Genomic DNA, 16,068 nt, shown 5'->3' with positions numbered 1-16,068 from the left:
TTTGCAACAACGTGGAACTGAAGGTAATTATGTTCAGTGAAACAAGCCAGGCACAAAAAGACAAAGTTTGCATGTTCTCACTTACTTGTGGAAGCTAAAAATTAAAACAATTGAACTCATGGAGACAGAGAGTAGAAGGATGGTTATCAGAGGCTGGGAAGGGTAGTTGGGGGATGGTGGGGGAGGGTTAATGGGTACAAAAAAATAGAATATGACCTAGCACTTGGCAGCACATCAGGGTGACTATAGTCAAAAATAATTTAAATGAACATTTTTAAGTAACTAAAAGAGCATAATTGGGTCATCTGTAACACAAAGCACAAATGCTTGAGGTGATGGATACCCCATTTACACTGATGTGGTCAGTATATGCACTGCATGCCTGTATCAAAATAGCTTCTGTAACCCATAAATATATACACCTACTGTGTACCCACAAAATTTCAAAACAAAAATTTTTCAAAAGATAAATACTTTTTTTGGAATATTACACATATTAATATTTAAACTTGACATATGCTGATGGGAATAAATGTTTTCACAAACCAAAGAAATTCAACTCAAACAACTTTGATTTACTGCTTTATACTGAAGAAAACAAGATTTTTAAAAATTATACTGTTATATATAGCACACCCGGACAGAAACAAGCCTTGTTAAGGCTAAATTATGTAATGAGTGTTGCTTATCTGGTATATTAGACTGTTCTTGCCTTGCTATAAAGAAATACCCAAGACTGGGTAATTTATAAGAAAAGAGGTTTAATTGGCTCACACTTCTGCAGGCTATACAGGAATCATAGTGGCATCTGCTTTCTGGGAGGCCTCAAGAAGCTTTCAATCACCGTGGAAGGCAAAGAGGTAGCAGGCACATCACATGGTGAAAGTAGGAGCAAGAGAGATCAAGCAGGGAGGTGCCACACACTTTTAAACAACTACATCTCACGAGAACTCACTATCACAGGGATATCATCAAGGGGATGGTGCTAAACCATTCATGAGAAATCTGCCCCCATGATCCAATCACCTCTCACAGACCCCAACCCCAACACTAAAGATTACATGTCAACATGAAATATGGGCAAGAACACACATCCAAACTCTATCATCTGGTTTTGCCCCATCCGAGCATCAGAATCTTAATAGCATCCATCCAGACACCAATATATAACAATATGTAGTGGCAGGGGGAGAAGTGCCAAAAAAAAAAAAAAAAGAAAAATAAGAGATAAACAATACACCTCAATTTTGAATAGTACAGAAGAATAGTTTTAGCCAAAAATAAGAAAAAAAAAAAAATAAAGAGAGGCAGAAATTTAAGTGTAGAAATAAAACAATTTACAATAAGGAAAGGTATCAATAAGAAAGCAATGGGTAAAAAATGAATACAAATAAGAGATAAGCAATACATCTAAATTTCAGATAAAGATAGAATTAAGAGTACAGTAAGATAGTTTGAGCCAAAAATGAGAAAGAAAAAAAAAAGAGGCAGAAATCAAAGTGTAGAAATAAAACAATTTATAATAAGCAAGGGTATCAATACAAAAGCAATGTTGGCAAGTTGCAAGAGGCAGAAGATGGAGATGAAAAGGAGAAGACTGAAAGTGTGTGTAAATTAGGAGTTAAGGATGAAAAAGTTGGGCCAAAAGGGCTAAAGGAAGGGAGGTTGAGGTGGAAATGCAGAAATGAAAGCTGGGTAGGGTAGGTGATAGTTGAAGAAATAGGGGATGGGTGTTGAAAAGAACAAAATGAAGAATAAAACTCCATAACAGTTGATATGAAGTGAGCTGGGAGACCCTCAAATAGCCCAGAATAATGCAGGCATGGGATAATCACGCCTACAACACCCGGTCTGGACTGATTCTGGACTGTGAGCAAAGAAGTATCAATCAATATCTAGTAATTAAAGTAGACTGGTCACCCAAACAAAATCTCAAAAAATACACCGGTAGTAAAAACTGTACCTACTTCAGAAAACACTATTATAAATAATACTGCTCAAATCACAAGGTCAAGACTTCTCAAGAGGTCAGTTTGTGGCCAAAGGGAACCAAACAGATTAGATGAAGTAGGTTCCAATACAGCAGAGTTCAGATGCACTGTAGGTAAAGAAGTGGGAGAAACGACAATGAAAGAAGTTGTGGTCAGAGGAAAAAAAAAAAAATCTCAATTTCAAAACTAAGGCTCCAAGGAGGTAAGGAAACAAGAAAGTGAGCAGGTAAAGGGTTCATGTGATTTTATAATGGATCTGGAAGGCTTATAAGGTAGAATATTGTTATTAAGGAGACAAAAATACGAACAGGTTGATTAGTGACATTAAAAGCAATACTTTATTAGTTAAAACATAGGAGGTTCTAAAACCAATACACTGAGACATGGAAAATAATCTCTGTATTGATAATCTGTAATAGTTAAACAGTCACTGCACTTAAATTTAAGTGAAGATGATATACAGAAATTCAGTTTTATAATAAAAGATTAACTGAATGAGAATTTGTTTTATTAAGGGACTCTATTTGTATTAGTCGGTTCTCAGACTGCTATAAAGAAATACGTAAAACTGGGTAATTTATAAAGAAAAGAGGTTTAATTGGCTCATAGTTTTGCAGGTTGTACAGGAAGCATAGCGAAGCCTCAGGAAACTTCTGAGTTAATGCTGGAACGAGTTAAGATTTTGGGGGACTATTGGAAAGGTATGATTGGTTTTGAAATGTGAAAAGGACACGAGATTTGGGAGTGGTGAGGTGTGGAATGATATGGTTTGGCTCTGTGTCCCCACCCAAATCTCATCTCAAATTGTAATCTCCACATGTCAGAGGAGGGGACTAGTGAGAGGCTATTGGATTGTTGGGGCGGATTTCCCCCTTGCTGTTCCCTTGATAGTGAGCGAGTTTTCACAAGATGCGATGGTTTAAAGTGTGTGGCACATCCCCCCACCTCCTGCTCCGCCACATTAAGATGTGCTTGCTTCCCCTTCGCCCTCCACTGTGATTCTAAGTTTCTTGAGTCATACTTCTTACTAGGCCTGTGGAACTGTGAGTCAATTAAACCTCTTTTCTTTGTAAATTACCCAGTCTCAGGTAGTTATTTATAGCAGTGTGAGAGTGGACTAATACATGAAGGTTAACAACTGCTGGCTTTTAAGGGATGTATAAGCAGACTTCAGCATCCGGGTGAGGAGTTGAGCTGAAACCAGATAGAAGAGCAAGTGTGGTATTAGTCAAGTAGATCTAATAAGCAGCCTAATCCAAGGTATAGGCAGGTAGTTAGAAACTAGCATGTCTGTAAGAACCTGAATGATTCAAATAGAGATGTCTGGAATCAAGAAACATCAACAGACAAAGCCAAGGAGCTGGAACTTTTAGACATTCTCATTTGATGCTGTAGTAGGGGCAAAGAGGGAACCTAGTTGGAGTATTTCCCAATTGAGAAGTCAGTCAAGAGGGATAAATGTAATATGGAATATATGTACCTTAGAAATGTTCTGGAAGATTGTGTATATGTTATGTAACAGTTAATCTACTCATTTAATAATAGGTGATTTGCTATTTCGAAGAAATGCATTGTAAGTTATTTTTTAAATAGTGATATGATTTTGATTTGTGTCCCTGTCTAAATCTCATGTCTAGTTATAATCCCTAGTGTTGGAGGTGGGACCTGGTGGGAGGTGACTGGATCATGGGGGATTGCAAACTTAGGTGAAAACTCAAAACCAGAGCCACAAATTTGAGAATCACCATTAAAGAAACAGTATTTGGAAGTCTTAAGAATGAAGAAGCTCTGACAATAATGTGATCTTGGTTAAAACCAGGGGATTTTTCTTTCCTAAACTTTCATTATACCCAAATAGCTACATTGCCCAAGACAGGGGCTAGTACTTAAACCATGTTTAAGAAGCTAACAATGGCTGAACGCAGTGGCTCATGCCTGTAATCCCAGTGCTTTGGGAAGCCAAGGTAGGAGGACCACTTGAGCCCAAAAGCTGAAGACTGGACAACAGGGGGAGACCCATCTCTACAAAAAAATTTAAAAATTAGCCAGGCATAGTGGCGCATGCCTGTGGTCCCACCTACTCAGGAGGCTGAGGTGGCAGAATCGCTTGAGCCCAGGAGGTCGAGGCTGCAAGTAAGCCATGTCACACCACTGCGCTACAGCCTGCGTGACAAAGTGAGACCTTATATAAAAAAAAAAAAAAAAAAACAGCAGCAGCTAACAATCAACTAGAAATAGGAAGGAACTTCCTCAACCTAATAAAAACCGTCTATGAAAAACCAACAGCTACATCATACTTAATGATGAAAGATCACGAACAAGACAAGGATGTCTATTCTCACCACTTCTACTGAATATTGTACTGGAGGTTCTAGTCTAGGCAAGTAAGCAAGAAATAAAAAGCATCCAGACTGGAAAGAAAAAAGTAAAATTATCTCTAGTCACAGGAAATTATCTCTAGCCACTAAAAAATATTAGTGCTAATAAGAAAGTTCAACAAAGTTGTAGGATTCAAGAGCAATATATAAAATCACTTGTATTTCTATACATTACCAATAAACAATCTAAAAATAAGAAAATTCCATACACAACAGCATTTAAAAACCTTAGAAATTTAACAAAATCCAAAACTCGTACTCTTGAAACTATAAGATATGACAAGATTAAAGAACCTTAATAATGGAAAGCGTCCCATGTTCACGGAAAGACTTATTATCAAGATGGCAATATTTCCCAAATTGATCTATTGATTCAATGCAGTATCTATTGAAATTGCAACTGTCTTTTTGGTAGACATTGACCCATGGATGCTAAAATATGGGAAGGCAAGTGACTCATAAAAGCCAAAATCTTGAAAAACAAAAACAAACTTGGAAGACTTGCACTTCCCAACTTCAAGCTTACTACTGAAGGAGTGAAGGGTTTGTCATCCCAAGATATAAGTCAGACTGGTACAGTGATTATTTTGAGTTGAAAACATTGGAGAAATTGTAGTTTCCTACAAAGACAGGGGAGCTAACCTGTCTCTTCCTGCACATGGCAAGACATAAAGATTCCTCTAGAAGGGGTACCCTCACCATACCAGGGAGAGAAAAATAACCCTTACTTCCAGAGACTTGGAATTGGAAGCTACAATGGACCTGAACAAATATTCTTAAGGGAGTCATCCTTATCTTCTACCTGTTTCACACCCCTCCCCAATATATCTCCTAGTTACTCCCCTAGAAAATTGCCTGCCCCAGCCAGATTTTCTTTGTTCTATCCTTTTTTTCTCAAATTTATCATTCTTTGTCTAAAAAGTATAAAAGCATCTTGCTTTGGTCACTTTTTCAGAATTCAATCGCTTGTGAAGATCACCATGTATATGGAAAACGTGCTAAATTTGTATGTTTTTCTCTTGTTAATCTGCCTGGTGTCAATGTGGTTTCCAGACTCAGCTGAAAAGTCCAGTAAGAGGTTAAAGCGGGGTTGAAAGAGATCTCTGACTCTGTACACTACAAAGCTATAGTTATCAAGACAGCATGGTACTGGCATAGGGACAGGCATATAGACCAATGGAATAGAACTGAGAGCCCAGAAATAAACTTTCGCATTTACAGTCAACTGATTCATGATACAGATGCCAAGACAATTCAATGGGGGAAAGATTAGTTTTTTCAACAAATGGCACTGGGACAACTGGGTATCTACATGCAATTAAAAAAAAAATATATATATATATATATATATAGAAGTTGAAATCCTACCTCATAGCATATACAAAACAAATCAAAATGGATCACAGCCCTAAATGTAAGAGCTAAAACTTTTGCTTGTATTAGTTCCCTAGGGCTAACAAATGACCATAAATTTGGTAGCTTAAAAAACATAAATGTATTCTCTCACAGTTGTGGAGAGTACTAGTCTGAAATCAAGGTGACCTTCTGAACACTAAGGGAAAGTCCTTCCTTGCCTTTTCCAGCATCTATGCTCCTGGAGTTCACTGGCACAGAACTGCATGACTCCAAACTTTGCCTCCATCTTTACATGGCCTTTTCCCCTACTGTCTCTGTCTTCTCTTCTGTTGGGTTCAGGGGGCTTCTAGGCTGAACACACAGAGATTCCTGGACAATGGCATCCCCAGAGAGGGCATGGAAGCTTCTACTCTTTCTGCCATACTTCACCCTATGTATTTCTTCCACCTGTATCCTTTTGTAACATCCTTTAGAATAAATAAGCAAAAGTAAGATTTTCCCTGAGTTCTGTGAACTGCTCCACCAAATTAATCAAACCCAAGGAGGGGGTCATCGGAACTCCAATTTATAGCCAGTCATCAGAAGCCCAAGTAAAACAACTTGGGGCTTGCAACTGGCATCTGAAGTGGAGGCAGTCTTGTGGGACTGCACTTGTGGATCTGACAATATCTACAGGTAGACAGTGTCAGAACTGAACTGAATGAGAGGACCATCTAGCTGGTGTACACTGGAGAATTTGCTGAAGAACTGGTTGCTTCCTTGGTATGTAGGGGAAAACTGAAATGTGACACATTTGCTCACAACAGCATTCTTAGTAGTCAGATTACGGTAAGAGAAACTGGGTTTGTTTTTTTCCTATATCCTTATCACAAATAACTACTTCTCCAAAAAGGACACACAAATGGCCAATATGCACATGAAAAGATGCTCAACATCATTAGCCATCAAGACTACAGTAAGATACTACTTCATGGCTAGGTGCAGTGGCTCACACTGCAATCCTAGCACTTTGGGAGGCTGGGGAGGTGGAGGGCCGCACCTCACTTAAGCTCCTAAGTTCAAGGCCAGCCTGGGCAACATGGCAAAAACCCATCTCTGCCAAAATAAAAAAATTAGCTGTGCATAGTGGCATGTACCTGTAGCCCCAGCTACTTGGGGGGCTGAGACAGGAGGATAACTTGAGCCCAGGAGGTTGAAGCTGCACTGAGCCATGATCACGCCACTGCACTCCAACCTGAGTGACAAAGTGAGACCCTGTGTCAAAAAAAATAAAATAAAAAGAGATACAACTTCAGACACACTAGGATGGCTATAATTTAAGACAGACAATAATGAGTAGTATTGAGGATGTGGAGAAACTGGAATGCTCATACACTGCTGGGAATGTAAAATGGTGCAGTCACTCTAGAAAACAGAACAGCAGTTCCTCAAAAGGCTAAATACAGTTACCATATTACCCAATGATTCCATTCCTATATCCCAGAGAAATGACAACTTATGTCTACATAAAATCTTGTACACAAATGTTTGTATCAGCATTATTCATAATAACCAAAAAATGTAAACACAAATGTCCATTAACTGATGAGTAGATAAAGAAAATGTGGTATATCCATACAATGGAATATTATTCAGCAATTAAAAATAAATGCCAATACTTGCTACAAAGTAGATGAACCCTGAAAACACACTAAGTAAAACAGGAAAAGTCTACAGAGGCAGAATAGTTGTTGTCAAGAAGCTGGCAAGAATGAGGTTTGGGGGTTGATACTTTAGGGGTAAGGGGTTTGTTTTTGTCATAAAATGTTCTAAAATTGATTTTGGTGGTACTTGCACAGCTTTGCGAATATATTAAAAAACACTGAATTGTACAATTTAAGTTTGCGTGTGAATTACATCTCAATAATGCTGGTTAAAATATAAAAAAGATCAAACTTTTTAATACGGAAATTGTTAAAGAGAAAAGCCTGCATCTCTATACTGATTTATGCTTCTTTATTATAAAACCTGTATTTCTTTAGTATTTTTGGTAACAGGAAATAAATGTAATGCTTCTCTGTACCCACTCTTATTCTAAGCTTCTGAAACAAGTATTTCTCTACTCAATTGCCTTTTTAAAGTATTTTAACTGTCTTGTGCTCGATGTTTTAATATTATCTTTGGCCTTAAATCCTGAGGAATAGAAAATACATACCTTTAAATTTATAAATAGATAAATCCAGATGAGTAAACCCTTACCAATAAGAATGTCAACTTAAATTAACTAGGCAAAAGTAGGCTTTTCACAAAAGTTAATAGGCGTAATAATTCTATCCAGACTCTACTATGTAAGCCAATCAGCATACACATAGAAGAATACTGGTAACTTTTTTTAAAATCGGTATCGCATAAGGAGGGTGGATGAATCATTTAATAGTGTAACTAAGAATTGGGGATGAGGGATGGGAATGGAAATTAAACCTAAGATATTTAAAATATTAAACCATTTCAACTTTACATTGTATACAATATCCCAGTAACAGTTTAAAACATTACTGTTTTAAGTTAACTAGTAATTTCATTAATTTTGGCTTTAAATTTAAGGTATAACTCTGTGACTGATTTGATACGATGTGAACTGCCCATAGGATGCATTATTCAAAACAAAAGACCTAAGCCTGAACCTCCAGGTACCGGGTATTTTCCATGGGCATCTCACTCCAGCCCAGAATGGGTACATTCACTGAATATAAATTTTACATTAGACCAGAAAATTAAAAATGAAATAAGACAAAATGCTGAAAAACTTAATGCATCCCAAATCTAACTATTTGGGTTATCTGCTCTTTAACCACCATAATCAATGTTTTTGTTTCTTTTTTTCTTTTTTTTTTTCGAGATGGAGTCTCGCTCTGTCGCCCAGGCTGGAGCCCAGTGGTGCGATCTAGGCTCACTGCATGCTCCGCCTCCCAGGTTCATGCCATCCTCCTGCCTCAGCCTCCCAAGTAGCTGGGACTACAGGCGCCCGCCATCACGCCTGGCTAATTTTTTGTGTTTTTAATAGAGATGGGGGTTTCATCGTGTTAGCCAGGATGGTCTCGATCTCCTGACATTGTGATCTGCCCACCTCGGCCTCCCAAAGTGCCGGGATTATAGGCGTGAGCCACCACAACCGGCCCCATAATCAATGTTTAATTGCATTTTCATAATTTGAATTTACCCTAGTGGAACTATGTAACCAAAAAATTACCAATTATCATACAAATCCAAGACACTCTCAATTGTAGATACAAACAGGTCATTAATATAGCTATGAGAAATATTTTAAGATATACTCACTCTCATTCAAACTTTTGCTTAGTACTTAATGTTCTCGATCTGTACTAAAATATTTTATATATGTTCTGATTTACAGCAGTAGCTACCTAACTGGTCTTGTGTGTCCCTGTTTGTCTGCCTTTTGTAATCTATTCTTCCAAAACTTGTAATGGTTATCTAACTTTCAGTGATCACGGACCTCTCTGAGGATCTAATAAAGTTATGAATCCTTTTGAGTAAAATACATACCTGCACATTCTTGCCAAAACCTTCACACGCCCTATTTTAAGGAGGCCCAGCTCAAACGACCCATCACTTACCAATGAAGTCCAAACTTCTCAGCCTGGGATTCAAAGTACTTAATGTAGTCACTGTTAACTTAGCTAATTTATCTTCTATCTTTTCCAACTACACACCCCAGTCAAGACTATCTCCTCATTATCCCAACCATCCTTCCTAGCTTGCCTTCACAGTTCCCTCTTGTTGCTTCCACTGACAACTGCTTACTTTCAACAAATACTTCTGGTGAACCTAAAATACCTCCCCTGCCATGAGGGTTTCCCTCTACTTAAGATCAGATTATCTGATCCTTTTGAATTCTGAAACATGTTATCTGCACCTCTTATGGAGCTCACCAGGTTCTATTTTGTATCGCAAAAGGTATCCAAAAAGTGAGGAAACACAGAACTTGTTTTTGAACTGTATGTTACACTTTCAAATAGTATGCTCTATATGTTTTCCTTCAGCCTCTATAAGCCTCTTCATGTGATGTACCTCACTTACCCTACATCTATGTGTGTTTTTTTCTCTCTCTTCTAAGATCTGTAAGAGTAGAGACAGTACCTTCTTCACCCTTGTGTCCCGTCATCTCCAGCACAAAACAGGAAGACACGCCAGGCGTGGTGGCTCATGCCTGTAATCCCAGCATTTTGGGAGGCCGAGGCAGGCGGATCATGAGGTCACGAGACTGAGACCATCCTGGCCAACACAGTGAAACCCGTATCTACCAAAAATACAAAAATTAGCTGGGTGTGGTGATGGGCGCCTGTAGTCCCAGCTACTAGGGAGGCTGAGGCAGAATTGCTTGAACCAGGGAGGCGGAGGTTGCAGTGAGCCAAGATTGCACCACTGCACTCCAGCCTGGTGACAGAGCGAGACTCTGTTTCAAAAACAACAACAACAACAACAAAAAAAACAAAACAAGAAGACACCTGCTACATACAGTACCTGAATATCTGGGCATCAGTGTTCTTCTTCAGGTATTTCACGCATTCTGTATACCCTATAATAAGATTTCCCAAGAACCATCATTTTTTTGTGTTTTTTTTCCCTCAAAGATCAAACAATGCTCCACTCTTAGTGTGTACTTCATCAAATAAGAACTTATTAACTATCCAAAATAGTGGTTAAGTTACTCACATCCATCCAACACCTTTCTCACTGATATATGTCAACCCTGTTTAAAAAAACAAACAACAAAACCCCAACATCTTAAACATATCAATCCTCACCATAAACCCGTAAGGGAGCACACAAAGATGGCTCCTACACACAAATGATCCACATGTAAAAGCTATTACCCTTTAGTACTGCTGCAAACAAAGTTCATAAAACAAATTCCAGAAACAGAAATAAATACTATCCCAGATTACACATATGCATACTACGGAAGGCAGTGAGATAACCTGCATACAGGAACTTTTTTTAGGCTTCCTAAACATGATACAGAAGTTTATGACTAACAGATTCATGCTACAACATGGACGAACCTTAAAAATATGCTAAGTGAATGAGACACAAAAGGCCACATACTGTATGATTCCATTTATCTGAGATATCCAGAATAGGCACATTCAGAGACAGAAAGTAGATTAGTGGCTGCCAGGGCTGGGAGAAGGGGAAAATGGAGAGTAACAGCTAATGGGTATGGGGTTTCTTTTTGGCAATGATAAAAATATTCTGGAATTGGATGGCGATAATGGTCGCACCGTTTGGTGAATATACTAAAAACCACTCAACTGTACCCTTGATTAAGAGGGTGAACTTTATGACATGTAAGCTTTATTTCGATTTTTAAGGCGTGTTTTGAGCACGCTGGCTGTTTTATCTAGAAGAAAACTGTATTTAATGGGAATCTTATTTTGTAGTGTTGTTTTTTCAAACTGATCTAAACCAGCAGTTATAAACTGGCTCCTTACTAGTCCCTTTTTAAAACCAAAGCATTAATTGTTGTCAATAGTAGCTATCGACTTGTCAACGTTTACAAATACCTGTGGAGAGAGGTTTTGTCTAGCAATCTGGATTTCTGGCTTCCCCCCCCAAAAAAAAAAAAAAAAATGGAGTTATAAAAATGCTAGGCACACCAGCACTGCAACAATGGCTTGGAGCTAGGCAGCACTAACATACTTGTTCCTATTTGCCATGATGTCCACTACTCCCTATTGTCTTCTAAACACTGAAGCCCAATGTCAATTACCGTTTAGCTTACTGGCTGTGAGTCTGTGATCCCTAAACAATGACCTTCTACCCTTCTTATTAGGCTGTACTGATGGTAAATTAAAATGTAATAATGGATGGTTACATTTTAACAAACCAACTGCAAGAATGAAAACTGTAACACTGATATCTGTTAGAAAAAGACCCTGCAATTGTCACAAATTTATTCGAACTAAAGTGAAATTCAAGGAAAAAATGTGTCCATTCCTATAAACAGAAAACAAATTATTTTCGGTTTACAATTAAAAATCATTTTCATCTACTCATAGTCAGAAAAGTAATGCAGTAATAACTTCCTACCCCCATAATTAGGTGGTGGCACAAAATGAGAGAAAATTATCTTATTCAAATTGATCGGCTTTATAAGAACAAATTGTTTTACTTACTGATTTTATGTTTTAACCATCTAGAACCCTCCTGATGCTTAAATGCACAAAGAAAAACAACCCTTTTGCATTTGTAGCTTATATGTATTAAACTGTATTTTACAAAGCCAGAAGAAAACAAAATACGAGGTGAATAGCGAAATAGACCTAGAAAAGCACATTCTACTACTTCCTATGTCAAGTGTATATAAGGCTTTTGCGCTAAAAGCTATGGCAAGTACCATCCAGCTTTAGAAGTCTGTATGTCCTTATCTGTATCTTCTCCATTACTCCAAACAAAATAATCTAGCTGACCTGCTTTTCCTGTAGATGGGAAAGTATAAGAGTATTTGCTTTCCATTTCATTTTTACCATCATTTCCAATGGCTAATAAAACATCAACATATAAGATGACCTCTAAAAACAGCTATTCCCTTTAAATTAGGCAAAACCAAACTTATTTCTCAAAGTCTTCCAAAAGAGCGACCAGATGAGCCAATTACTTAGTAGTTTAGAGGTAAACCTCAATGTTCTTTCTCCCCAAACCATTAAGCTTACAGGTAACTTTTTTTATTTTTTGGGGGGACGGAGTCTCGCTCTGTCACCCAGGCTGGAGTGCAGTGGCACGACCTCTGCTCACTGCAACCTCCGTCTCCTGGGTTCAATCGATTTTCCTGCTGCAGCCTCCAGAGTAGCTGGGATTACAGGTGTGCGCCACTACACCCGACTAATTTTTGTATTTTCAAGAGAAACGAGGTTTCACCATGTTGGCCAGGCTGGTCTTGAACTCCTGACCTCAAGTGATCCGCCCGCCTCGGCTTCCCAAAGTGTTGGGATTACAGGTGTGAGCCACCATGTCTGTCCACAAGTGGCATTTTAAAGCTCAATATTACCACTGAATATTAATGGATATACATAAGACTGGAATGGCATCACAATTTTCTCACAATTGCAATTCCAAAATAAAATCCAGTTGCACCTTTGCTTAACACAATCCTGTTTCTGTTAAAACCCGATGGTGAATCAAATATGAGGCTCTCCTAAAAGTTCACCAAATTTCTAATGCACACAGTAATCTAAATCACAACAACAACTTTTTCAAAAATGCAGGACTAGAAACAAAGGAAAACATCGATCAGTCATTACTTCAACCACTAACAATGGATGCACAAAGTGCGGTACTGGAAAACCCAGACCTCGAGTTTCACACTGTTAACAGTGTAAGATGCACAGCCTGTACTGGAATTAGCAGAAATGGTTTCTGCTATAACTGTGCTTTACCTGCTATTCTCTTAACACTGCTGTCCAGTAGAACTATCTGAAATGAGATAAATGTTCTATGTCTGTCCTATTCAATACAATAGCCAATAGCTACATGTGGCTACTGAGCACTTAAAATGTGGCTAGCAAAACTAAGGAACTTGGTTTAATTTTAATTAAATTGCTACATGTGGCTAGTGGCTGTCTTATAGGACAGAACAGTTGTATAATTTGAAATACAAGGTATAAACTGCATTGACTAAACTGTAGAGTTTTTCAAAGTATCGTACCCTGATGTTAACACCAGGCAAGACCATTCCGATACCAAATAATACATAAGGTCAGCGATCAGCCTAAACATAAAATAAAATTCACTTACGAAGTGAGAATTCTTGATATTACTTAGATTCAGAATTGAAGGTGCAATATTTACTAAGTAATATAAAAAATACGTCTCAGGTTCTTCCCCAGTGTTTTTGCAAACGGGGTGCTCACTTTCAAAATAGTTTCCCAAAACATGCAAGTTATTTTCCCTTCAAATCTGTTCAACATCTTCCGTTCAGAAAAACAAATGGCAAAAATAAGTTCTCAACACTAGTAAGTGTGCTGTGACAAATCAATGTGTAAATGTCACACATTAATTTTCCTTTTCCTTAAAAGAGGGTAAAAATGTTTGGCAGCGTCCGGATCTTTCAAAAGCCTTATTACCCATCTTTCCAAACGTTTAGGTGTGCCAATCATTCAGATACAGTTGCGATTTCGTTACTGGATACAAAGTAGTTTTTTAGTTCCAGAGAGTTACAAGTCTTTTTGGCACAGGTATTCTTTGACCAGCTCTTCCTAAGTCAAGAAAAGTAACAAGATGGTGCACAAAATGTCAAACGAAAACAAGTCTGGAAACTTGAATTGAGTAACTAGTGGCTAAGCGGAATCAATTGCCTTTAACCCGGAGAGAGAGTCCCTCGCACTACTCAGCCAAGCAAACAGAACAAGGTCGTGACCCTGGGTCACGGCCGCCAGCACCGCTCCCGCCCGGCAGCGGGAAGCCACCTGTTAGGCCCGAGCCTCACCTGGCAGGAAAGAGGAAGCGCTTGCCCGGCAGCTCGCCCGACGCGAGGGCGCTGAGCGTGGAACCCGCCCCTCTTGCTGCAGCGGCTAGACCCCCGGCGGCACGTGGGCTTCACCCCGGCCCCGGCGGCTCTGACAGGCGGGTCGCCCGCGGACCCCGGCCCGCCGCCTCGCGCCGGTCCCCGGGGCAGGACCCCCGTTTCCCTCGCAACCACCCCGCCGAGCGGGCGCCCAGGCGGCCCACCCCGCCGGTCCGCCCTGCTTCCTTTCCTTCCCGGACGGCGCGATCCCGCCCTGCAGCCCCTCACCTACCTGGTCGCGGAGTTTGAGGAACGCCATGGCGGTCGCCTCCGCGCCCACTCCAGCCTCCGCCGCCGCCTCCGCCGCCGCCGCCCGGCCCACCGCTCCCGCCCTAGTAGCCTTGGCCGCTGCCCGGGACCAGCGGGTCGGCGGCCGACTGCGCTGAGAAGACCGCGGGCAGGGGGCGGCACCGCCTCCCCGGCCGCCCGCCGCCGCCGCCGCCGCCGCCGCCGCCGAGAGGTGAGAAGCTCGGCCGGTCCCGCCTCCTCCTCTGAGGACTCCCCGCCCTCTTCCTTCCTTTCTTTCTCCTTCCCTCTGCTGCCTCCCCGAGCAGCCCTACCCGCCGCTGCCGCCGCCGCCTCCTCACGCCCCCTTCCCGAAATACCCTGGCAGCCCCCGCGGCCGCGCCGTTCCAGCCCGCGGCAGCGGCGGCATCCAAACTCCACAATATTACCACCACCGCCCGCCGCGATTGGCGGCCGCGCGGGGGAGAGGCCAGAGTAAGCCGAGCGCCCATTGGCCACGCCGCCGCGCTTGCTGGTGCCCCCCGCCTCCTGAGGAGGGAGGGGCGGGCGGAGGAAGCCGCAAGGGTGGGCGCGGAGCCGCGGCGCGGGCGGGGCGGGGGAGTCGGCAGGGGCGCGGGCCGGGGGAGGGCGGCCAGGTGTCCCGGCTCCCAGGCGCGCGCCTCAGGCGTGGTGGGCGGAGCCCGGGGCGGAGGTGGCGGCGGGAGGTGGGGAACGGCCCCGGACTCGCACGTGGAGGTGGAGCGCGGACGCCTCCCTCTGCCAGGGCAAGACTAAGGAGCTGGGTGAGGGACCGGAAGGGCTGGAAGGGGTGGGCACCTGGGGGCTGCGGCGAGTGGCGATGGGTGAGCTGGACTTGCACGTGGAGGAAGCGTGAGAATGCGCCCCTGGGTTTGGAGAGGGTGGGGAGCCAAGGAATGGGATGAGAGGTGGTCACGGAATGGGGGGCGCTGCTGTACTCCACGGGGGCTACAGACCGAGACCGGGTGAGGGGCGGGGGTGATGCTGGCACTCTGGACGGAAGGGCGTCGTCTTCGCAGCCGAACAGGTTGTGGACGCCCAGTCCTTTTTCTACCCGCAGTCCCAATCTGAAGCTAAGCTATGTGGTTTTCCCTTGAAAGCTCCCCAGCCAGGCTTGCTGCCTCCACCCCCTTCTTTCGCATCTGAAGGATTTTGCCTCCCACTCGACAGAAATCAATTTTCTTAAACATAAAAAAAAAAAAAAAGATGTGCAGGATTTCTAATAAATAGCATCCTTGGATGGAGGAGAAGAGGAATGACTCCCTCACCCTGCCACACACACCCCCACGCCACCCCGCAGCTCTGAAACGGCTTTTCTTTCTTAGGCAGCCGCACGCTGTTGCCATTCCAGGCTCGTGTGGGAGAAGATTGTTGTGCGCCTGGGTCTGTCCTCCCGGGCGGCTCCAGCCTCTGGTTTATACAAGGTGCAGATGGTTAAAACACAAACGTGTGACGTCAGGCTCGGTTTTTAAAAGTCCCTTCTACCCCCTACATCAGTTGTGTCTCTTGGGAT

At 41.8% G+C, this 16,068-nt stretch overlaps 1 protein-coding gene across 4 annotated transcripts in view; it reads right to left on the bottom strand.

The window, feature by feature from the left end:
* ANKRD28 (ankyrin repeat domain 28) overlaps positions 1–14,976 on the bottom strand; it is a 189,975-nt gene extending 174,999 nt beyond the window's left edge. For 2 of the 4 annotated variants that reach the window (XM_050777511.1, XM_050777502.1), the window contains exon 1: positions 14,524–14,976. Coding sequence is in view for 2 of the 4 variants with exons in the window: in XM_050777502.1 (XP_050633459.1) it covers positions 14,524–14,550 (27 nt within the window). In the remaining 2 variants the exon portion in view is untranslated. The remainder of the gene's footprint in view (positions 1–14,523) is intronic. The other 2 variants (XM_050777533.1, XM_050777518.1) reach the window with 2 other exon arrangements.
* Between the last annotated feature and the right edge of the window lie 1,092 nt (positions 14,977–16,068).

Source organism: Macaca thibetana, chromosome 2 (assembly GCF_024542745.1).
Source record: "Macaca thibetana thibetana isolate TM-01 chromosome 2, ASM2454274v1, whole genome shotgun sequence".
In the NCBI taxonomy this organism is placed as follows: Eukaryota; Metazoa; Chordata; class Mammalia; order Primates; family Cercopithecidae; genus Macaca; species Macaca thibetana.
This window is presented reverse-complemented; position numbering and strand designations above follow the sequence as displayed.